This window comes from Siphateles boraxobius, unplaced genomic scaffold (genome assembly GCF_051911475.1).
Source record: "Siphateles boraxobius isolate OS27281-9 unplaced genomic scaffold, OSU_SipBor_1 195, whole genome shotgun sequence".
In the NCBI taxonomy this organism is placed as follows: domain Eukaryota; kingdom Metazoa; phylum Chordata; class Actinopteri; order Cypriniformes; family Leuciscidae; genus Siphateles; species Siphateles boraxobius.
The window spans coordinates 412,501-437,984 of record NW_027508805.1 but is presented as its reverse complement, the minus strand read 5'-3'; the positions used below and the strand labels follow the sequence as shown (position 1 = coordinate 437,984).

The 25,484-nt window shown below is 36.6% G+C and overlaps 2 protein-coding genes across 4 annotated transcripts in view; both read left to right on the top strand.

Moving 5' to 3' along the window:
- The first annotated feature begins 2,961 nt into the window (after positions 1 to 2,961).
- On the top strand, positions 2,962 to 13,105 carry tgoln2 (trans-golgi network protein 2). The gene is made up of 5 exons (XM_077235498.1): positions 2,962 to 3,109; positions 5,719 to 6,569; positions 6,659 to 6,742; positions 11,138 to 11,867; positions 12,312 to 13,105. Exons 1-4 carry the CDS (start codon positions 3,061 to 3,063, stop codon positions 11,138 to 11,140), a joined length of 987 nt encoding a protein of 328 aa, XP_077091613.1. The 5' UTR covers positions 2,962 to 3,060; the 3' UTR covers positions 11,141 to 11,867; positions 12,312 to 13,105.
- A 7,740-nt stretch (positions 13,106 to 20,845) lies between these two features.
- Positions 20,846 to 25,484, top strand: part of stambpb (STAM binding protein b) — a 15,557-nt gene continuing 10,918 nt past the window's right edge. The window contains exons 1-5 of one of the 3 annotated variants that reach the window (XM_077235495.1): positions 20,846 to 21,041; positions 22,205 to 22,419; positions 23,321 to 23,396; positions 23,499 to 23,594; positions 24,793 to 25,132. In XM_077235495.1, coding sequence (XP_077091610.1) covers positions 22,214 to 22,419; positions 23,321 to 23,396; positions 23,499 to 23,594; positions 24,793 to 25,132 — 718 coding nt within the window. In that variant the 5' untranslated portion in view covers positions 20,846 to 21,041; positions 22,205 to 22,213. Of the gene's footprint in view, positions 21,042 to 22,201; positions 22,420 to 23,320; positions 23,397 to 23,498; positions 23,595 to 24,792; positions 25,133 to 25,484 lie in introns of all 3 variants that reach the window. The other 2 variants (XM_077235494.1, XM_077235496.1) reach the window with 2 other exon arrangements.

The window sequence follows — 25,484 nt, the reverse complement described above, 5'->3', positions numbered from 1 at the left end:
AGGCACTGGCTCTGGAACAGGCACTGGCTCTGGAACAGGCACTGGCTCTGGAACAGGCACTGGCTCTGGAACAGACACTGGCTCTGGAACAGACACTGGCTCTGGAACAGACACTGGCTCTGGAACAGACACTGGCTCTGGAACAGACACTGGCTCTGGAACAGACACTGGCTCTGGAACAGACACTGGCTCTGGAACAGACACTGGCTCTGGAACAGACACTGGCTCTGGAACAGACACTGGCTCTGGAACAGACACTGGCTCTGGAACAGACACTGGCTCTGGAACAGACACTGGCTCTGGAACAGACACTGGCTCTGGAACAGACACTGGCTCTGGAACAGACACTGGCTCTGGAACAGGCATTGGCTCAGCCTCCGGCTCTGGAACAGGCATTGGCTCAGCCTCCGGCTCTGGAACAGGCATTGGCTCAGCCTTCGGCTCTGGAACAGGCATTGGCTCAGTCTCCGGCTCTGGAACAGGCATAGGCTCTGGAACAGGCATTGGCTCTGCCTCCGGCTCTGGAACAGGCATAGGCTCTGGAACAAGCATTGGCTCTGCCTCCGGATCTGGAACGGGCAATGGCTCTGCCTCCAGCTCTGGAACAGCAGACACTAGCTCCGGCTCTGGAACAGCAGACATGGGCATGTCCAGGATCCGAACCAGACGCTCCAGATAGTCCAGATCCAAGAAGGCAGACGGCACTGGCTCTGCCTCCGGCGCTGGAACGGATACTGGCTCTGCCTCCGGCTCTGGAACAGGCATTGGCTCTGCCTCCGGCTCTGGAACCGGCAATGGCTCTGCCTCCGGCTCTGGAACCGGCAATGGCTCTGCCTCCGGCTCTGGAATGGGCACTGGCTCTGCCTCCGGCTCTGGAACGGCCATTGGCTCTGCCTCCGGCTCCGGCTCTGGAACAGCAGACACTGGTTCCGGCTCTGGAACAGCAGACACGGGCATGTCCAGGATCCGAGCCAGACGCTCCAGATAGTCCCGGCCCAGGAAGGCGGACGGAACGTGAACAGTCTCTCGCTGGGCAGACGTGACGTGAACAGTCTCTCGCTGGGCAGACGTGACGTGAACAGTCTCTCGCTGGGCAGACGTGACGTGAACAGTCTCTCGCTGGGCAGACGTGACGTGAACAGTCTCTCGCTGGGCAGACGTGACGTGAACAGTCTCTCGCTGGGCAGACGTGACGTGAACAGTCTCTCGCTGGGCAGACGTGACGTGAACAGTCTCTCGCTGGGCAGACGTGACGTGAACAGTCTCTCGCTGGGCAGACGTGACGTGAACAGTCTCTCGCTGGGCAGACGGAACGTGAACAGTCTCTCGCTGGGCAGACGGAACGTGAACAGTCTCTCGCTGGGCAGACGGAACGTGAAGATTCTCTGACTGGGCAGACGGGACGTGAACAGTCTCTGACTGGGTAGACGGGACGTGAACAGTCTCTGACTGGGCAGACGGGACGTGAACAGGCTCTCGACCACCTCCTCCACTGCGACCTCCACGGGTTCCACGAAACTTAACTAATCGGGTCCCCTTAAAAAACTCCCTTCTCTCCCGCTCGGTGGCTGGGGAAGAGATATTGAGAAACATACCGCTGGATCTTGTGTGACGGAGTCCTTCTGTCACGGAACACACACTGGAGGCAGAAAATCCAAAAGCAGTAGTTTAATAAAAAGGGCAATCCAAACTCTTAGTCATCCAGGCAGGGGTCAAAAGTCCAATAAGGCAATCCAAAACATAAAATACAAACGAGAACCAGTATGAAACAAATAACGGAAGTGTGGGGACATAATACAAGGACTCCGTGACACATACTGAAACAGACAGGGTTATATACACAGGGAATCGACAATGATAATGGGGAATTGGCTGAGTGCAATGATCAGTGATAAGAAACAGCTGAGTGCAATGATGAGACAAAGGATCGTGGGAAATGTAGTTCATAAGTGAAGGACACCGTGGGAAAGGAGGACATCTAGTGGACATCAGGGGAACACAAACCCAACACTGTGACAAGTTCGGAGGACAGAGATAATAATAATGTAATATGATATAATATAATATAATATATTGTAATTTTAGTTCTGAGGACAGAGATAATAATACAATATAATATAATATAATGTAAATTATAAGATGGTTTTGATGGAGATTGAAACCAACATCTGCTAAAGACACTCAAAACCATATTGCAGAGTGTAATTTTAGTTTTATTAATATTTTGATTTAGCTTTTATTTTATATTTTTAGTTTTCTTGTTCATTTTAATAGTTCATGTTTTTAGTAACCTCAAGTGCTTTTGTCATTTTATTATTTTTTATTATTTTTATTATTATTATTTTTAAATATTGCAATTTAGGTTTATATTTTTCTCTTTAGTTTTGCTTTTTATTTATTTTCAGTTAATACTTTTCTTGCTTCAACTTAAACTCATTTCAGTTTATTGTCAAGGCAACATTTCTAATTTTCGTAAAGTTTAGGGTATTTAACCAATATTTATATTTAGTTAACGATAATAATCCTGCCTGATCCTGTCACTCAGCCTGTGACAACTAGCCCCGTTCGCCCCAGTATATAGAGTAAATTAGAGTTTGCTAGTAAATAAAGTGTTTTTTTTTTTCACCAAGGCCCATAAAATGATAGTAAAATTGATCAAACATATTGGCATTTTCTATATTTATGCCATTATTTTTAATGGGGTACGTATTTAGAAATCAAACATGTAAACAATTAAGTATGAAATGTTAAAACACCTACAGACCTGCAGCGTTGAATTAAATCGCATTTTAAAAGCCATTCTAAATTAAGTTTTTTTTTTTAATTGAACAATATGTCATGTATAAACAATACGCCAAAACAAATATATAATGATAATCGGATCCTTTCTGAACGACAACCAGATCCGTCACGGAAGTCCAGTCCGCGTTATTTCTCAACACGCGCACTGTGTAAACACGGAAGTCGCTCTCTTAACCGGAAGTGCGTTGTCTTTCACTCACACTGTCATCATTCAGTTCAGTCTTGAGCCACGGATTTACAGTATCACTGAATGAAGCCATGCTGCACTTAACAACCCTGTGTTTAGTATTCATCTGCTTGTCTCGGGGTAAGTTAGTGTGTTCCTCTACTTATACTGTTACTCAGATGATGTTGTGAGATTGACTAACAGATTGACGTGTTTGCTCGTGACGTGTTTACTTGTGAATCATTTCACTGTATCCAGAAATCTGTGCGATTACTTTGCATGTTAGCTAATTTTTTAGTAATCTAGAATGCGAATTTCTTACATGTTTACAAATCAAGTTTTGTTGCAAAGGTGGTCAAGATTGTCACTGGTTAAACCACATTCTTGCTTGTGAAAATGATGTGAAGGATTGTCTTGGCTTCCTGTTTGAGGCCATTGTTTACACTTTGCGAGCTTGCGAGGTGTGTTTAATATTGTGTGTGTGAAAGCCTGCTGAAAAAAATCCACCAAAACCAGCTTTGCTGGTCTTAGCTGGTTTAAGCTGGTCTCCCACTAAAAAAAACACACATTTAAAACAAGCTTAATGTCATTTAGGCTTAAGATAATTATACGGATATATATCTAAAAATCGTTCTCGATATTAAAGAATAGCAGAGTTCACAACACAGCTATAACGATAAAAGCACAGAGAAACGACATCGTTAACTTTGAATCAGTTTCATAACGATTTTATCCAGCTGATGAACGATAAAAACATTGACAGCCAATCAGAATCCATCCTGCTGTAACGAGCTCGAGCATTTAAAGAGACAGACAAGAACGCGCTTAATAAACAGAACGATATATGCATATTTAATACATACACTACAAGTCAAAAGTTTTGAATCGGTAAGATTTTTAATGTTTTTAAAAGGAGTCTCTTCTGCTCACCAAGGCGGCCTTTATTTGATTAAAAATACAACAACAACAAAACCAAGTAATATCGTTATTCCGAAATAAGAAATAAATTACATCTTAAAATATATTAAAATAGAAAACAGTTATTTGTCATATGACACTTTAAAATAACTGTTTTCTATTTTAATATATTTTAAGATGTAATTTATTTCTTATTTCAGAAATCATTCTAATATGATGATTTGATGCTCAAGAAACATTTATGATTATTATCAGTTATTAAAATTTTTATTTTCAGGATTATTATTATTTGAAATAGAATCTTTTGTAACATTATAAATGTTTCTACTGTCACTTTTGATCAATTGAATTCATCCTTGATGAAAAAAAGTATTGATTTATTTTATCCCCCCCCCCCCCCCCCCAAAAAAAATTCCTTCTGACCCCAAAGTTTTGAACGGTAATGTTTAATGTAAGCTTTCTTTTTCAAATAAATGATGTTCTTTTGAACTTTTTATTTATCAAAGAATCCTGAAAATAAAATAGAGTTGAAAAAAATAACCGTTTTTCAACATTGATAATACTCATAAATGTTTCTTGAGCATCAAATCCACATATAATAAATAATGATTTCTGAAGGATCATGTGACACTGAAGACTGGAGTAATATATATATATATATATATATATATATATTTTTTTTTTAAATAAATGCAGCTTTGGTGAGCAAAAGACACTTCTTTTAAAAAACATTAAAAATCTTACAGATTAACTGGTAGTGTCTATAATATATTTTAGCTGGGAGGGTTTTCCGCAGGGAAGTCATCATGTATTTCTTAGTAAATCAGTTAGAAATGACAGACTGATGGCAAATTAAAAGAAAAAAAACAACATGAAACGTCTTAGTTATGTGTTTTAACTCCAGAAACAGCTTCAGTGATTAAATTGGCTTTATTCTACAAGTCTGAGTAACTCCCCATTCATTTACATCATAACCCTCTGGGGTCCTTCATTTCAGGGTCACACTCAGGGTCTTCGGGACCAAATGGTCCGGAAGGGTTTGATTCATATTTATTAAAAGAAAATCATATATATTTTTTTTACTTGTTTTTTATAATATTTTTTCTTTTCTTTTTTGGTGTTTTGAGATAATTTAAGATTTATAATTAATATTTATGCAATAAATATGACCCATTTTCCCCCCATTTTCCCCCCATTGAATATAATAGAAAAAAAAAAAAAAATTTTTTTATTTTTTTTAAAGCTGTATTTCATTTTAGAGTCAAGCCTAGACCTCATAAAAGCAATTTTTGAAATTAGATGGATGCCATCTGGTGGACAAACTGAGCATTTTAAAAATGCAAAACCCATATGTAATCTGAATTTATTCGTTTGTTTATGTATAAAAGTGTGTTTGTGTGTGTGTGTGTGTGGATGTGTCTGTTTTGTACTCTTGATGTTTTATAGATTCACCCCTTCACTTTGTGCTTTTTTTCTGGATCGTGGCTGATTTGTAGATTGTACGCACAAAAAAACTCTGTATTGTCACATTTTTGCCAATTTCCCATTCATTTCCTATGGCGGGACCATTTGGTCCCGAAGGCCCTGAGTGTGGCCATTTTTTTTACAACCACTTAGACTATTCAAATCCTGTCCCCAATTTTTTGGGGTGTTCATATACCAAGTACCAACAAAGTCACCAAATTTCGGACCATTCCGATGAAGCTATGATTTTACACATTTTTTTATTTAAATTATTCGGGACCATTTGATCCGAAGAACCCCAGAGGGTTTTAAACGGTGTGCTGGGCCCAAGATTTTATTGTGATTCTCTCTCTTGTGGTATTTTTCAGTTTGCACCAGTCCAGTGTCAAGGGAAACTCATGATGATGATCCAGGCACAGCGAATAGTAGCACTACTTCACTGAACGCAGCAAATGACCTGCCGCAAACATCAAAGTATAGCCCTGAAAATATTACTTCTGAAGATAATAAAGATACAGCTCTTAAAAATGTTCCAGTAAACGATGAAGATAAAAACACAAATGGAGAAAAGCAGACCCCACCTAACAACTCTGGAGAGATGCACACCACAGTTCCCCAGAATAAGGACGACCCAGCTGGTGGACAAAGCAACCCTGGTCTTGAGGAAGGTGGTGAAGATGATCCAGAGAAAGGGAAGACTTCTGAAGATGGTGGACCAATAACCTCTAAACCTGCTGATGGAGGAATAAATGAACCAAACGATGGTAAAAAAGATGAAGAGAAGCTAGACACACCTAACATTAATAAACCAGGTGAACCAGAAATAGGTACAGATGAGGAGAACCCAAATGTTGATGAAGAGAAGCAAACCACAGATGAGGAGAACCCACATGTTGATGATAAAACCGACTCTGAAGCTGATGAAGACGATGAGGAGAACGAGAACAGACCTGAGGCTCCTACGGGCAGCCAAGAGGGACAAAATGAAGATGAAACTGGGATTGAAGAGGACGTAGGTGGCAATGCTGATGCTGATGATAATCTTTCAGATGACCAGGGTAAATCTGACCACAAAACAGTGAACCTGGGGAAAAACAGAAAAGCAAGTGTGGATGACCAGTTGGAGGAGAGCGCAGAGAGCAGCCACTTCTTCGCCTATCTGGTGGCGGCCATCATTCTGGTGGCGGTGCTTTATATCGCCAGTCACAACAAGCGCAAGGTAAGTGAGCCTTTCATCACAGGGAGCTTTTACTGCTGCTGTTTAATGCCCAATGAAATGACTATTACTCCTTTCCCCCTCTCCTATAGATCATCGCTTTTGTCGTTGAGGGTCGGAGGTCAAGAGGCTCACGGAGACCCAAAACATCGGATTACCAAAAACTCGACCAGCATGTGAGTAGCGACGCGCACACACAGAGAGTTAACACTTCTGTTATTGTTATTGTATTCAATAATTACCTTCATATGTGTGATGACTGGAAAACATGTTTCTACCACTGATTTATATAAACTACTAGATAAAAAAAATGTTGTGTTGGCTTGAGAAAGCCTGGCCAGAAAGTTTTAAAAGCTTGAAGGTTTTCAGTTTAAGTTTTAGTTTAGTAGTTTTAAAAGCCAGCTAGCTAACTAGATCGCATGAATTAACACTTTGCTAGTATGATTTAGCATGTTGTTATCATATTTTAGCAGGAATTAACATGTTGCTAGCATTTATTAGCATATTGCTAACATGTTTTTCCACATTTAGCACGTTGTTAGCAGAAATTAGCATGTTCCCAGCATGAATTATCATGTTGCTAGCATGAATTAGCATGTACTGCATGTATGTAATTACTAATGTAATAATTAATGTATGTATGTAATTAAAAATATAGTCTTTTTATAATTGCGAGCTTATATCTCGCAATTTTGACTCGCAATTCAGAGATATAAACTCACAGTTCGGACTTTTTTCAAATTCTGATTAAAAAAAAAAAGAATTGCGAGATAAAAAGTAGCAATTACCTTTTTTTTAAAACAAATTTCATGGTGGAAGTTTCTATAAAAATGTTGTGGTGTAACTTCCCAAAACGTAATAATATTTGTAAAAAATAATGTTTATATTTTGAAAAATATGTTTAGACAGGGTTCGCACAAGGTGCTTAAAGTGCTTGAAGTACTTGAATTTGACTTTTTGAAATTTAAAGGGATAGTTCACCCAAAAAAGTTTTTGTTAAATGTCATTTAACCCGGACCCCTTCGTTCATCTTCTAAACACAAATTAAGATATTTTGATGAAATCTGAGAGCTGGATCACCTAGGCTTCTTGAGGGATTGAACTTGCCGGCCCCGAAAAGTTATTAAAGACATCGTTAAAACGTTAAAAAGTGACTACAGTGGCTAAATCTTAAGTTTATCAAGCGACGAGAATACTTTTTGTGTGCAAAAAAACAAAAATATTGACTTTATTTCAACTATTCATTTCCTTCTCTGTGGGCCTCGAGTCAGTTCACTAGTTTAAAAGCGTAGAGCTTCTGTTGTTGTACGTCACACGCATCACACACATGACCAGCGTCGGCCAATAGTGAGCCCACGTGTCAACGTGCTGTCAACGTCAACAGTGCGCACGTTCCGATCAGCTGCTGTTGATAGCGCGACTCGCTGACAACATGTCTGACTGCGAAACTTCTGATGATGAAACCAATTTTAGCACAATGTCAGACGGATCAGATGATGAAAGTAATTTTAGCACGACGACAAAGGGATACCTTTATGAACCGGAGTATACAAGATCAAATCAAATGTTATTGATTGCAACACAAAACCTCAATTGTGTGTGTGTTCAATCAAATAGTTTTCTCAGCAAATTGTACCGATATCCCTATATACTGTTTTTATATTAGACATCTTTTCACGTGTTTTATAATGGAATCTAAACATTAGGGATGCACCGATACCACTTTTTTCAGAATCGATCCGATACCAAAAATTCTGAGTATCGACCGATACCGATGGCGATCCGATACCAACACAGTTTTTTTTAAATTAAGTAGAATTTATATAACTCTCTGTGTGTTGAACTGATAATCACTCTTTTGTGTGTTAAACACAATCTACTTAATACAGACAACTTAATTATAAAGAAAAACAAATCTAAAAAATATATGATCATAATCTATGACAAAAATTATTTTATAAACTAGATTAGTGGATAATTCAGCAGTAAAATTTAGTCTAGAAAAATCATAAGTCCACAATAATTGTATAAAATCTGAACATCTAGTGAAAAAAAACAAATAAGAGACAATAACTGTACCACTAAATCTGGTAAAACGTTACACATTGCTCTTTGTATTGTAAAATACATTCATGAAAAACAAGTTCACAAAAATCAAAAAGATAAATTATTTTATATATAGCTATAGGCTACTATACAATTGAGACATTTTAAATGTATAGCACACCTGTTTAATGAGGCAGCAACATATGATAGATAGGCCATTAATAATCTTTCATTGCGTCACTGTATTGATATGAAAGGCTGCAATACAGTGCGGCTCAAAGCGCTTATGCGCATCCCGAGCGCAAAATGATGCGCTTGAAGAAACACGGAGTCACAGCGCGCAGGCGCAGCGCGTCGAGTCCGCATTGAAAAGTTCAAAGCACAAACGAAAGACATATGTGTAGTGTATTATACAGTATCTATCTATGCAATAGTTTATTGAGGCTTTTCTTTTAACAGTTTTACATTTTAGTTACTGTGCGCGTGAAGAACAATTATAGTGGACTCTACTCTAGTTGTGATCTAACAGACACCCGGTAGAAACATGATTAAGTTAACTTTACAGCAATAAAGTCCAACAAGATAAAGTTGTTTTATGCGAAAGAATAGAGCTTTATCTACAGATCAAGTATAATAATAGTAACATAGAATCATCTTGGAGAGTTTCATCATGTTGACTGTCGTAACCGAACGCGACGCTGAATACTGAATGAAGAATGATTGACAGCCGCAGCGGAGGGAAAAGTTTACGTGATCTTGAATTTAATGACTTAAATGTTGATTTCTATCTCACATTATACTATAATGGCTTCAGAACACTTGTAAAATAGTGCACGAAAACTGTATGGTGTTTTATAATGTTTTGGTGCTTTTGTGGGGCTTAACAATAACACAGAATAGCCTAGTATACGCACAATATCGGATTTGGATCGGCCTCGTCTGATCGATAACCAAACCGGCAAAAATGGCTGTATCGGAGCCGATACCGATGCTGAGTATCGGATCGGTGCATCCCTACTAAACATCAGCTTGTTTACCGTACAGTTTAGACATGAGATCATAAAGTTAGTAAATAGAGCTTACCCGTGGTACTGGTACAGCAAAACTCTTTAATTTTCCTTTTCCTCCTTGGTTGGGGATGTAATCGTCTTCGCTGAAGTGAGCACTACACACACGATAATCCTTTATTCTGGATATTTTAGCTCCAGCAGAGTAGCCGATGGCAACCAGCCAAAGCTGTCTCATAGTTATATCCGAAACAGGAAAACGATGGAATCTGAACGGTGATCCCGGCACATCCTTGTGGTCACAGCCTGGGAATTTACAAGTTCGCACCAATGTTAATTTAATACTTTTTATGTCGTTGTCAATCGATTGTGTAAACACTATGGAACAGCTGATGGGAACGTGCGCACTGTTGACGCTGACAGCAGCGCGGATTGATAGAAATGGATAGAAAATAGTGCCGATTAAAACTGAGGTATGAATTTTGAACCGGCGTGTTTTTTGTGTGCTAAATTAATCAAGCTTTGAAACGCAAATCATTTTTTCACGTAAAAACGCACAGTTTTGTGGCCCCGGAAAATAACCGGGACTACTTTATTGAAAAACTACCAGCGGCCAGAACTCTGACCAGGGAGGTGAGTATGTGGGTCAGTGTGTATGCACTATAGTGCTGGTAAGGATTGCATACAACTTCATGTCTTAAATGGGCGAACTAACCCTTTAAGTATATGATAAGCATATAATACAACTTTCATTCTTCAGGTCAATCATATGTATATATATATATTAATGGAAAAAAAATCAGTTTCAATATCCTTTTAATGGTTAAGGGGATTTCCCATGCCTGACAATGGATTGACCTCTATGAAGTGACATCAGATACCATAGATATATTTAATTTGAGTAAAAAAATAAAATGAAATAAATAAAAATAATAATAAAGATAATGTTTGATAAGTGCTGATTGAAGTCCTTGAAATCCAAAAAAGTAGTGCTTGAAAAGTCCTTGAAAGTCCCGGAATTTCATTGGACAGAGTCTGTACGAACCCTGTCTAGAAACTTTCGCATCAAGGTGTTCGAGAAAAATGCCACTTCTTGGTTACACGACATGACATTTTTAGAGACCTTTTTTTTTTGTTGAGAATTTTAAATGTAACCTTTTTTTTGAAAATGAAAAAAAAAATCTTAATGTGTTGTAAACTATATTTTAAAATAATTTTTCCTTATCTTAATCCATGATGGTGTTGTTTGTCATTTAACCCGGACGCATGTTTAACTCGGCTATGGCAAGTATATAAAACGCATAAAGTTACCAAATTAAGAACGGCAACATATTATATGGTTCAAATGAAATCATAACAACAACAGTCTGATTTTGCTTATCCGAGTTAATCAAATAAAACTATCCAGAAAAGTAAACATTTGTTGGACGTTATGTAGAATTCTTTTACCTCATTGTAAATTTTCTTTTAATTGAAAAATGACATTTTGTGTCTTTTTTTATTTATTCTGTTTTCCAGTGAGAAAATCCAGTCAGATGAGTCAGCAGGGGATGAATGGAAATATTTGAACTGTGATCTTGAAACTTGAATTATTAATAATGCGGGGTATATTAACACTCATGAACGCTGTACAGCAAATCCTCAGTAACTCATCTAGAAGTGACATCGTCTTCATCCGCTCATAGCATGTCGGGTATGTTGGAAACATCATATATAATAACTGGGGTCATGATCTTCATTGATGTGGTGTTACAAATACATAAATCAAATTTATTATACCGGTACATACTGTAGATGTTGGTTCAATCTGTTGGTTCAATTCTTTTTAATTACCAAGCCTTTTTGGTAGAGTTTCCTGGTTTGTTTTTTTCTTTTCTCAATCTATTGCTGGACGAGTTGTGTATTACAAAAGGAAACTGTATGTGTATTTTTGAGAGTATATTGGTTGTAGATGTTTTATGGGTAACTGGGAATGATTGATTTTTGAATCAGAATTGTTGTGTACGAGTTCTTGAAGTGGATCACACATTTATAGTGCGTGTGAATTGCACTTTCTGTCGGTGTAGATTAGTGAAGGAGTGAGCTTTTGACATGCTCCTGTGTTACAGATATTATACACACTAAGAATGATGAATCATCTTCTCACGGCTCAACAATAAGGATATTTCCAGTTCAGATTCGGACTTGCTCTTTTCACTGGGCCCACAACAAAAATATTAGCGCTGGACGACGATTAATCACATCCACAATAAGAGTTTGTGTTTACATAATATATGTGTGTATTGAGTATAATTATTTTTAATATATAAATACACACCCAAGCAATTTATATATTTAAGAATTTTTTTTATTTATGTAATATATATATATATATATATATATATGTGTATATATATATATATATATATATATATATATGTGTATATATATATATATATATATGTGTATATATATATATATATATATATATATGTGTATATATATATATGTGTATATATATATGTATATGTATATATATGTATATGTATATATGTATATATGTATATATATATATATATATATATATATATATATATATATATATATATACACACTATCAATTATGTATAAGTATATATACAGTATACACATGCAAATATTTCTTAAATAAACAAAATAATACGCAATACACACACATATATTATGTGAACACAAATTTGGATACGATTAATAGCGATTAATCGTTGCCCAGCACAAAAATATATATATATTTTGTGTTTATGTGTCAGAGAGAAGAGTATTTATATTTTCCGTTAAACATTACATTTTCTTTAGCAAAAAAAAAAGTGCACTAATTTACGTTTTAAAGCAAAAAAAAGACCTTTATAATGTCCAAAAAGTCTCAAAATGACCCTTTAAAATACTTCAGCCCTGATTCTGACAAGTTGCTCTTTTCATTCATTAAAAAACTTAAATCCACCGCTCAAAAAGTAAATCCGCCGCTCAGCTGATGCAGAAACCACATTCTTATTGATTTATTCTTCTTTTCAGCAGTCACTGATTCATTTAAAGATGTTTTTTGGTGTATAATAACCAGTGCTTGATTCATGGAGCGAGTCACTGACGAGATTCTTGTGCTAAATCCAGATAATACCCAGAAATGAGTAACAAAAGGAAAGATATGATTACACCCCTTGATCCTAAAATCGGGAAATGTATATTTTACGGGGTGCCATGTTATAAGCTATCGGTCTCTCGCTGTGCCTACTGTGATGCCCGCTGTAGTCTCTGTGGAGCCTGTGATCTGACGTTTAACCAGTGGCTTTGCACAACCATTTTTCTTGAAATGAAGGAGCTATTTTGAATCATTATGTGGGTAACGAATGTGACAGGGTTTAACTGTGTTTACTGTGGTCTGTCTTTTACCACTACTGCAACCTTTTCACGAGTGATATTCTTTCTACACTGAAAAGAAAATTGAATAAAGGTTTGATTTTTTCCCTCTGACTCGTCTTTGTCACCTGAATATAGGGTTATTGTTAACAAAAACTTAAAGTTGAAAAAGAAATCATTGGTTGAAATAAAATAAACATTTACTGAAAAAACAATTTTTATATTTCAGCTTTTCCATGTTCTCTGAGTTTAAGTTTAAGTACTAAAATAACTAAAAACTACACTGAGAAAAAAATTCACTGCTTGTTCAAATTACTTATTTAAAATGAGCTAAACCAACACAATTTCAATGGGCTACATTTTATCCTAACTTAATTTCACTGTGTTCAATCCACTCAAATACATTGTTTACACAATTCTTTTGTGTTGGGACTAAATTATTATTTTTTTGTTGGATTTTAAGGGACAGTTCACCCAAATATTAAAGTTCTGTCATAATTTACTCAGAATGGCTACACAATTTTTTTTTAAATTGTGTCATTTCATCTGAATATCAACATTTGTGAGATTTTTTCAGTCGAAACAGGTTTTTGAGGTGTCCCTAAGAAAATAGTGATCTATGACTCTGAATTATGTTGAATAGCAAGGTATATGTGTTAATGAGGGATTTGTGGACGGATCAATATTTTGGATTTGTGGAGTAAAAGTTATAATTTTTATTTTGAAGTAAAAAGATTAAATTAGATCATTGGGGTAAGATGGTCCACCAGAATTGGCACAGAAGGCCCTGGGTGGCATGCTGTTACTAGTGTTATTTTAAAATTTACCATAATAATTATTGTAATTAATGGGGTTATTATTCTGTATTTTCATGAATAAGATATACATTTCAGACAACTTTAATTCATAGTGTTTCTATTATGGCATATCTTCAGTTAAAACTCAGGCAATTAAGTAAGTAAATATTCATATGCCTGTATATAAGTCAGAATAACATTTTACCTTTCAGATTAATCTCTTTTACTAGGTTTCTGCGTTGTCTAAAGTGTCAAAAAAATTAAATACAATAGTTTATTTAGTATTTACACTTTAAAAAAACACTTATATAAGAATTAAATTCTTATTAACTTATTAAACACTTAAATAAGAAATATCAAGTCATTTAAACAAAATGTTTATGCTATAACAAATATCGAAATGCCTCTATTTTATATTCTCTTTCATTTAATAAACATTATTAGTAACATTATCATTATTATTATTATTATAACAGCAACAGCACCAATGAGAATAATAACAGTAGAAATAATAATAATAATAATAATTAAAGCTGCAAGCAGCATTTAGCGGTGTTCAAGCAGTTAAGGCCTTTCAGGCCGTTAAGCACAAAAGCATCAAAAGACATTAAGTTTTATGTAGCAAGCATGATTTACCATGATATACTACATTTCAGTGTGATTTTTCATGATTTACCATGTTCCAGTATGATTTACCATGAATCTTACATGATTTTCCATAGTTTACCTTGATATACCATGTTATATGATGATTTACCATGATATAGCACATTCTAGAATAATTTACCAGGATTCTAGCATGATTTACCTTTTTTACTATGATTTACCATGTTTCTGGCGTTATTTACCATGATTTACCATGTTGATAGCAATTATATGAAGCATAAGAACAATTGAAGTGATAAACTCTGACAAAATATGAATGTGTTATAATAGTAATTGTTATTTAAGTGATTTTATAGTGTCTATATACAAAAAAAGACAATTAATAAGAAGAGTGGCCAGCAGAGGGCAGTAGAAGACCACTTATTGGCTCACTTTCATTTTCAACTACTTTGTTTCTCCAGTATTCTCCAGTGAAGCAAACCATTTTTTTCATGTTAACTCCATAATGCATGCTTACACACACACACACACACACACACACACACACACACACACACACACACACACACACACACACACACACACACACACACACACACACACACGTGTGGGATATGTTATTTTTGAAATCTCTTTTAATGGTCTATAAGCATTTCACATATTTCTTTGTGATGTAATAATATACAACTAATTTAAAAAAATAGCTTTAAGCATTTGTTTGTAAGTAAATGCTGAAAGCTGATAAAAAGATTAAACATGTCTAATACAGCTGCTCCCTCTAGTGGACAACAGTGGTATTACAGCCTATATAGAGTTGAAATGAATTAATGGAAATTTGGTTTTTCACTTATATCTCGGGAACGAGAAAGTGAAAAAATCTGAAACTCAGAACTTAGATAGTGTCCGAGGAGTACTGTTGAACGAGACCATCCCGGTGTTGGTGGCCGATCGGAGCCGGGAGTTTTGCCCGTTCAAAGGCATATCTTTTGGGGCTTATATCTCGGAAATGCCCAGGCCAAATCGCACCAAACTCGAATCGAAGCTAGGTGAGGACGAGCCCTTTTCAACGAGCTATACCACAAGAATTTAGGTGGTCTAGGTCGGGAGTTACAGCCGTTCAAATTCGGGGGTCTCTCGAATTAGCGATCCGCGGGGGGGCGCTCCCGAGGCCCGCGACGATAGATTTCGATCAAGGCCCAATAGAGGACTTTACCATCCAAATTTGAGCGCGCAGGGAGTTTCCGTTTTCGAGTTATGAGTGAATTTGTACTGGGAGGGCGTGGCCTAACGTTATACTTTCGTTTTCAGCCTTCCTGTGACACAATTGTGAATAATACATGAATTTTAACAAAATGTGATTGTAAATGTTAAAATAATGATTTTATAAAGTCTAAATATGAATTATATATAACAATATTAGAGAGTAGTATGATGAAATGACAGCAGGGGGCAGTAAAATACCATTAATTAGCTGTTATAGTCATCAAAGCTGTTATAGCTGTTATAACCATCCAACTTACACCCTATTTACATCCTATTATATAGCCATCCAAATGAAGAAGTTATACCTTTTCTGACAATTATTCATCTAGAGAGTCCAGAGAATTGTACTGCACTGGTTTTAAACAGGCAATTTACCATAGGAAATACATGGTTTTAAAGCTTTTTAACAGTTATAGCGCCACCTATGATCCGATCTCCATGAAACTTTGCATGCTTCTTCACCATGTTATGACACATATGCTCATCAATTTTTGTGAAGTTCTGATTTTTTATTTATGATTTATAGGCTTTTGAGTGTATTTTGACACGCCCCTTTTATAAATGACCCTGTTATAGTGAAACAAAGGGCAAAGTTCAACTTTTTTTTGATAATTATTGATCTAGAGAGTCCACAGATTTGTCCTAGACTGGTCTGGTTCCGATCGGGTGAAAAACCTAGGACTAGTTCGCAAAAGTAGGTTTTTAACATATTCGTGAATATTTAATGAACGATTTGATTGACAGCAATGGTTCAAGAGGCAAAGTTGTTCAGCATGAGGAGATCTATCAAATGATATGCATATTGTGGGGATGTGCGCAATACCACGTGATTACAGAGCCGTAAAACTCGTTAGCGCCAACTAGTGGCCGATTTCTTTCAAAACTCTTACAGACCTCTTGAGCCATGAGTTGAACATGCCCAACGAGTTTCATGCTGATCGACCTCCGTTAACCTTGTCTAATAGGTGCGCAAATTCATTGGCCGATGGCGGCCATGTTTTTTGAGATACGCCAATGTCCTTATATACATACATGGGGCTTTGGACCAAGACACTGCATACCAATTTTCAAGTCAATCGGACTAACGGTCAGGTGGACAGAGCTCTTTTTATGTTTTTTTCACATTATAGCGCCACCTAGTGTTTGATCGTCGCGATTTTTTTACTGTGACCTCAGAATCAACTCATTCACATGTGTACCGAGTTTGGTGAAGCTATCTCATTTACTTCTTGAGTTATAGCCATTTTAGTAAAATAGGCTCCGCCCACAACGTTCATTTTAGGCCCCCTAGCGACCGTGAATCAAAATTTCAACTTTTTTTTGATAATTATTGATATTCAGACTCCAGAGAACATTTTGGCACTGGTTTGGTTCCGATCGGTCGAAAAACCAGGGACTAGTTCGCAAAAGTAGTTTTTCGACAAAATTCAAAATGGCGGAAAATCTATCATGGCGGAAATGAAATCGGAGATATACATTTTGTTTGTCAGGAGTCCAGCTTTCCAATGATATAAGACACTTGAGTGTACGACATACGGTCTAGGAGTTATGAGCAGTTTCACGCAATTGATCGCTGTAGCGCCACCTATTGGCCAATCGGGGTCATATTCTCTGAACCTCTCCTCGATTTTTGTACTACCATCTGACAAAGTTTCAGCTCTCTAGCCCTTACAGTTTGGGCTGCACGATGCGTTTTACGGCAGAAGAATAATAATAATAATAATAATAATAATAATTAAAGCTGCAAGCAGCATTTAGCGGTGTTCAAGCAGTTAAGGCAGTTAAGGTAGTTAAGCTCAAAAGCATCAAAAGACATTAAGTTTCATGTAGCAAGCATGAAACACTGACATCATAGATGGAATAGACCTTGTTTTAGCATGATTTACCATGATATACCAAATTTTAGCGTGATTGTTCATGATTTACCATGTTCCAGTATGATTTACCATGAATCTAGCATGATTTACCATAGTTTACCATGATATACCAAGTTCTAGTATGATTCACCATGATTTACCCTGCTCTAGCATGGTTTACCACAATTGAACACATTCTAGTAGGATTTAATATGATTCTAGCATGATTTATCATAGTTAACCATGATTTACCATGTTATAGAATGATTTACCATGTTATAGAATGATTTACCATAATATACCACATTCTAGAATGATTTACCAGGATTGTAGCATGATTTACCATGATTCATCACATTGCTAGCATGATTTGCCATGATACTCCATGTAATAGTATTATTTACTATGATTTACCATGTTTCTATCGTTATTTATCATGATTTACCACATTGCTAGCATTGATGTGAAGTGTCAATAGCCATGAAGTGATAAACTGACAAAAAATGATTGTCTTATAATAGTTAACATGGAAAAACAGGTTTGCTTTAGTGTAGAATAGTGATGAAAATCAAGTCTGTCAAAATGAAACTGAGCCAATAAGTGGTCTTCTACTGCCCTCTGCTGGCCATTATACTTATTAATAAAGTGTTTTCACAGGTATCTTATTTAGACATATGCTTACACACACACACACACACACACACACACACACACACACACACACACACACACACACACACACACACACACTTTTGGGATATGTTATTGTGAAAATCTGTTTTAATGGTATATGAGCATTTCACATATTTCTTTGCAATGTAATAATATAAAACTAATTAAAGAAAATGCTTTAAGCATTTGTTTGTTAGCCAATGCTGAAAGCTGATAAAAAAAGATTAAAAATGTCTAATGCTGCTGCTCCATCTAGTGGACAATAGTGCTATTACAGCCTACTTATACAATAGGCCATGTTTTTCATATCATTTAATCTACACACGCTCATTCTGATGTAGATAGAGACATTTGGAACTTCAGGAGCCAATGTGACTCAATTGTCACTTCAATAGACGATTTTTGACTAAATGTTATTGTAAATGTTAAAATAGTGAATTTATAAAGTCTAAATATTAATTATAGTTGAGTAGTGTGACAAAATGACTTTTTAAACAGCAGGGGGCAGTAAAATACCACTTATTGGCTGTTAGCCTTTTTTCAAGCCGTTTTATCTGTTCTTGACCTTTTTTTAAGAAGCTATAAGCATTTATTGAAAAGATATTGGCTTTCAGTCAAGGCTACATATTGAAGTGACCCTATTATAGTCATCCAAATGAAGAAGTTATACATTTTCCTATAATTATTGTTGTAGAGAGTACAGAGCAATATATGCATTTTGACAAAATGTGATTGTAAATGTTAAAATAATGATTTAATAAAGTCTAAATATCAATTATATATAAAAATATTAGAGAGTAGTATGATGAAATGACAGCAGGGGGCAGTAAAATACCACTTATTGGCTGTTATAGCCATCCAAGCTGTTATAGCCATCCGATTTACACTCTATTATAGCCATCCAACTGAAGTAATTATACCTTTTCTGATAATTATTGATCTAGAGAGTCCAGATAATTGTACTGCACTGGTTTTAAACATTAAGATATGAAAATTATACGATCATAGATGGAAAAGACCATTTACAGCCAATACAGGCAATTTACCATAGGAAATGTATGGTTTTAAAGCTTTTCAACAGTTATAGCGCCACCTATTGTCCGATCTCCATGAAACTTTGCATGCTTCTTCAGTCTGTTATGACACATATGCTCATCCATTTTTGTGAAGTTCTGAGTTTTCCTTTAGGATTTATAGGCTTTTGGGTGCGTTTTGTCACGCCCCTTTTCTAAATAACCCTTTAATACCATGCAAAAAATAAAAAAGTTCAACTTTTTTTCAATAATTATTGATCTAGAGAGTCCAGAAAATTGTCCTAGACTGGTCTGGTTCCGATCGGGCGAAAAACCAGGGACTAGTTCGCAAAAGTAGGTTTTTAACATATTCGTGAATATTTAATGAACGGTTTGATTGACAGCAATGGTTCTAGAGGCAAAGTTGTTCATCATGAGGAGATCTATCAAATGATATGCATTTTGTGGGGATGTGTGCAACACCACGTGATTACAGAGCCGTAAAACTCGTTAGCGCCAACTAGTGGCCGATTTCTTTCAAAACTCTTACAGACCTTTTGGGCCATGAGTCGAACATGCCCATTGAGTTTCGTTCCGATTGGCCTCCGTTAACCTCGTCTCACAGGTGCTCAAATTTATTGGCCGATGGCGGCCATGTTTTTTGAGATACGCCAATATCCTTTTACACATACATGGGGCCTTGGACCAAGACACTGCATACCAATTTTCAGGTCAATCGGACTAACGGTCAGGTGGCCACACCCCCTTTTAAGTTTTTTTAATGTTATAGCGCCACCTAGTGTTAGATCGACGCGGTTTTTTTACTGTGACCTCAAAATCAACTCATTCACATGTGTACCGAGTTTGGTGAAGCTATCTCATTTACTTCTTGAGTTATAGCCATTTTAGTAAAATAGGCTCCGCCCACAACATTCATTTTGCGCCCTCTAGCGACAGTTAATCAAAATTTCAACTTTTTTTTGATAATTATTGATATTCAGACTCCAGAGAACATTTTGGCACTGGTTTGGTTCCGATCGGGCGAAAAACCAGGGACTAGTTCGCAAAAGTAGTTTTTCGACAAAATTCAAAATGGCGGAAAATCTATCATGGCGGAAATGAAATCGGAGATATACGTTTTCTTCGTCAGGAGTCCAGCTTTCCAATGATATAAGACACTTGAGTCTACGACATACGGTCTAGGAGTTATGAGCAGTTTCGCGCAATTGATCGCTGTAGCGCCACCTATTGGCCAATCGGGGTCATAATCTCTGAACCTCTCCTCGATTTTTGTACTACCATCTGACAAAGTTTCAGCTCTCTAGCCCTTACGGTTTGGGCTGCACAATGCGTTTTACGGCAGAAGAAAAATAATAATAATAATAATAATAATAATAAAAATCAGTACAAATACAATAGGTTTTCAGCACTTCGTGCTTGAACACCTAATAATAAAAATCAGTACAATTACAATAGGTTTTCAGCACTTCGTGCTTGAACACCTAATTATAATATCCTATAAATGATTTATATTCGAATGCTTCCTGGGTTAATGGCAGTGAGTAAACAGTTTATCAGTCAGTCACATATTAACTGACACACCCTGAATGTGATCGATCATGAAAACCTCCCACGCCTGAGGGAGACAACACTGATCTGAGATCAGCTTTACACACACACAGGAAGAGGAAGTGAGGGAGTGTTTGAGATCAAGGATGGACACAGAGCCACAGAAAATACTTTAACGCGATGTTATCCTTATCTTTATATGAAGTACAGCTAAAGGGAATGGACGGGTTTCCCCAGCTAGTGTGAATGTGATCTGACTGTCATTATTACCGGGGTAAGGCTTTTTAAAGCGTTAATATCTGACATTAGACATCTAGCTAGACATATTCACACATACCACAACAATTCACAGTTAGAATGAAGGCTTCGTAGCTTTTGTGTATTTTTTTGATATGCCGCAAAATAATGTAACGTTAAAGTGAGTGAGTGTTTGAATGACAAACATAACCTTAGAGATGTTACACTTTATTTCAAATCTTTATTTGATCCATTCTGTCAGCTGCACAGTAAATAATTTACTAAGTTACTCACTAGTGTAAGAATGTACACATATTTTAACACCTGGGTTTCTATTGGTCAACGTATAAAGGCCCGTTCACACCAAGGATAACGATAAAAAATAATAATATATAGTTATAAAAATCGTTCTCAATATTATAGAACAGCAGAGTTTACAACACAGCTATAACGATAAAAGCACAGAGAAACGACATTGTTAACTTTGAATCACTTTCATAACGATTTTATCCAGCTTATGAACGATAAAAACATTGACAGCCAATAAGAATCCATCCTGCTGTAACGAGCTCGAGCATTTAAAGAGACAGACAAGAACGCGCTTAAACAGAACGATATTGTCAGCTGGTGTGGACGATAAAGTTATCTTTATAGTTATCGTTCTTGGTCTTAACAGGCCTTTATGCTTGTAAATGTTTCTTGCACTAAAACATTCAATTTACATGAATGTACTCTTTCTCGTTGTTTTGCTAGTCTGTACCTTTAAGACTTCTAAATGTAAATACACGGGACATTCATTAAAGGCACAGTTCACCCAAAAATGAAAATTCTGTCATCATTTACTCACCCTCATGTTGTTCAAAGCCTGTATTAATGTCTTTCTTCTGGTGATATTTTGAAGAATGTCAGTAACTAGACAGTTGTACAGTTTTCCTACTTATGGAAGTCAATGGCTATGTCAACTGTTTTGACTACCAGCATTCTTTATTTAAAATATCGTTATTTGTGTTCAACAAAAGAAAGATACTCCTACAGGTTTGGAACAACATGAGGGTGAGTAAATGACGACCGAATTTCCAGTTTTGAGTGAACTGTCACTTTAAGATGCTGAATACTTAGTTGTTTATATGGCTGGGGTGAATGTAGCAAACATATTTCATTTAGAAGTCGTGTTTTGTCTGTGATGTTTCCTCACAGTAGATTGGGGACATGATGTTGGACCACGCTGACGTGAGTTTGACCCCGGAGGAGCGAGTGCGGGCCTTGACGAAGAAGGGCAGCTCGGTGGACATGAACGAGGCCGTGCCGGTGCGCAGATTCTTCCGCTCGGGCATGGAGATGATCCGCATGGCACACGTTTACGACGAGGAGGGCAACACAGAGCACGCCTTCGTCCTCTACAACAAATACATCACGTGAGAAAGAAGACCTCTGAACCGTACGCTGTTTTAAAGGGATACTCCACCCAATCATTTACTCGTTCCGAACCTGTATGACTTTCTTTTTTCTGTGGATGTTTTGAGAATGTCTCAGTGTTTTTGTTGTTGTTGTTGTTTTCCTTACAACAGGGTTCGTACAAGTTGTTTAAAGTACTTGACTTTTTGAAATTTGAAGTCCTGGAAAACCCTTGAAAACAGACTTTTTTTTTTATGAAGAATTACTTGAAAAGTGCTTGAATTATAGAAATTCAATTTATGGGAAGTTTATTTTTAATTTGATTGATAAAACAATCTTTTCACACAAAATTAAAGCCTGTCTGATATAGCCTAGATATAGAGGCGTTTTGCATGGGTATGAGCGTGATATTGCTCATATAAATATCCAAGTATATGTTACAGCTTTTATTCTCAAGTCAATCATATATTCATGAGCAAATATTCAGTTTGAATAAGGAATAAGCGATATCTTTGTTATATTATCCTTTCAATGGTTAAAGTTACCAGTCATTGCATGTGCTAAACTTTATTTGTAGCATTTTGTTTTATTTGTTTATTTTTATTGATCTATTTTTATTGATCTCTTGATAAATGAGATCTCTGATTGTAGTCCTTGATAAAAAAAACAAAAAGTAGTGCTTGAAAAGTCCTGGAATTTGATTTTACAGTGTCAGTACGAACCCTGTAACAATGAAAGTCAGCGGGGTCTAATGTGGTCCGGTTCCCAACGCAGAAGAAAGGCATGAGTGTGAGTAAATGACGACAGGATTTTCACTGCTGGGTGGAGTGTCCCTTTAACTGGAATGGGAGTGTGAGTAATATCGGTAATGTTTCAGTTTAATTGCAACAGGTTTAACGCCTGTTCTTTTTAACTCTGCAGGCTTTTCATCGAAAAGCTTCCTAAGCATCCAGAATATAAGCTGTCTAATATTGCTGAGAAGAAGGAGATGTTAAGGGTAACGTAGTCTAGTGAAGTCTAGATGGAAAATGATCGTTTTGATCAATAATCTCATCATATGGTGTTAGTGGTCTTAGTTTAGCTGTTGCTCCTCACACAGAAGCTAAAGGAGACGGCTTTCCCTCAAGCTGAGCTGCTGAAGAAACACTTACTGAGAAGATACGAGAGAGAATATGCAGAGTATATCAGCAAAAAGGTGACGCACAATTTTTTTTAACCTGTCAAGAATAAGTTATATTTCACCCCAAAACCAAAAGAAAGAAATCAAATATTATATTTTGCATGAAGAGAATGAATCGAACTTTAGGGCCATTATTATTTTTGTGCATTGTCACATTATTTACGTGAAAGTTTAACACATTTTCTTCCCCTTATCTCTTTATCATAATTAATCCGGGCATTTATTTATTTAATTTCCATTATAATGCATGAATAAAGTTATCCACAAACATTAAAACCAGTGACTGGTCAAAATTTATTATATCGTTACAATTAAGCATTAAGAACCATTATTAATTATTATAATTATTATAATGCATTATAATTGGTGCTCAATTATTGAGTAATAATCATCATATTAGAGTGATTTCTGAAGGATCATGTGACACTGAAGACTGGAGTAATGATGCTGAAAATTCAGCTTTGATCACAGGAATAAATTACACTTTACTATATATTCACATAGAAAACAGTCTTTTAAATGGTAATAATATTTCACAATATTACTGTTTTTACTGTATTTTTAATCAAATAAATGCAGTCTTGGTGAGCAGAAGAGACCATAATTATTTCAGACTTTTGACTTCCAGTGTATATATTGTAAATTAAATTAAAAATTTGAAAGCGTTTACACTTGGTATTATTAAGTGCAGTTATTTTACATTTGATTACAGTTTCTGTACCTGAATACCTGGAAAACTTAAAACACTGTTTATTTCAGTCGTATCTTTGTTCAGTTGCATTTATTTGTTGCAATTGCTAATTTGTTCTTTTTTAATTACTGAGTGTTTACTTGTCTTTAATAATGCTTGAAGTGTATATTAGTCAGGTTAGTTGTTTTTCTATGGTGTTTTTAAACCACAGGCAAACGTTCCTTGCGTAAGTGTTCTTAAGCCTGTTGATTTCTGTTCATGATATTCAGCTACAATTAGGAATCGATAATCGGTTTCGATTAAAACCATACCTGACCCTAGATGCACAACAGGACTGTCCATCTTCAATTTTGTCATATATAAAGATAAAAAGGTGTTAAAGAAACTCTTGAACTTAAATAAAATGTTATAAAATGTGTGCAATGTAGAAGTGTAAACGTAGAACAATTGTTAAAACTCAAACGATACCCTGCCCTGGATGCACGTGTGTTTAACCTCATGAATGGTGTTGTCGCCCACTAGCGTGCGGAAGCAGAAGCGCTGGAGCGTGAGTTATCCCGTCAGCGAGAGCTGGAGTGCGAGAGGCAGCGTGTGTTGGACATGCAGAGGAGACAGCGAGAGCAGGAGCAGTTCAGCATGTTCGAGGACATGATCCGACAGAAGGAGCGTCAAGAACATGGGCACCAGATCAGCTCTCCAGCGCCCCAGCAGGACTCGCTGCTCATCCCCGGGATCCAGGGTCCACCGCTGCCCTATCTAGAGTCCCCCACCCCCCCTCAGAGCCCGCTGGCCAATCACAGTGCTCCGCCGGCCCCCCCGACCTTTGACCGCTCGCTTAAACCGGGTCACCTCAGCAGCAACAGTACGGCTCACTCTCAAACCTCACTACACATGAAGCAGCCTGATTCTGATGTGACTATATATCGGCCACCATATATTTCAGTTGTGACTATATATCGGCCATCATATCGGTATCGGCGATATATATATGTTCATTTATAATGTAATAGATATGTTTATAATTTCTGTTGTGACTATATATTGGCCACCATATCGGTATCGGCCTATATATATGTTCATTTAATATGTTATAGTTATGTTTAGAATTTCAGTTGTGACTATATATCGGCCACCATATCGGTATCGGCAATGTATATGTTAATTTATAATGTTATAGATATGTTTATAATCTCTGTTGTGACGATATATCGGCC

Excerpts from the sequence above, each read along its gene's own strand:
- tgoln2 (XM_077235498.1), top strand. The coding sequence starts at position 3,061 with ATGCTGCACTTAACAACCCTGTGTTTAGTATTCATCTGCTTGTCTCGG. Across the intron at positions 3,110-5,718 it reads ATTCATCTGCTTGTCTCGGG|TTTGCACCAGTCCAGTGTCA; the intron begins GTAAGTTAGTGT and ends GGTATTTTTCAG. Across the intron at positions 6,570-6,658 it reads CCAGTCACAACAAGCGCAAG|ATCATCGCTTTTGTCGTTGA; the intron begins GTAAGTGAGCCT and ends CCTCTCCTATAG.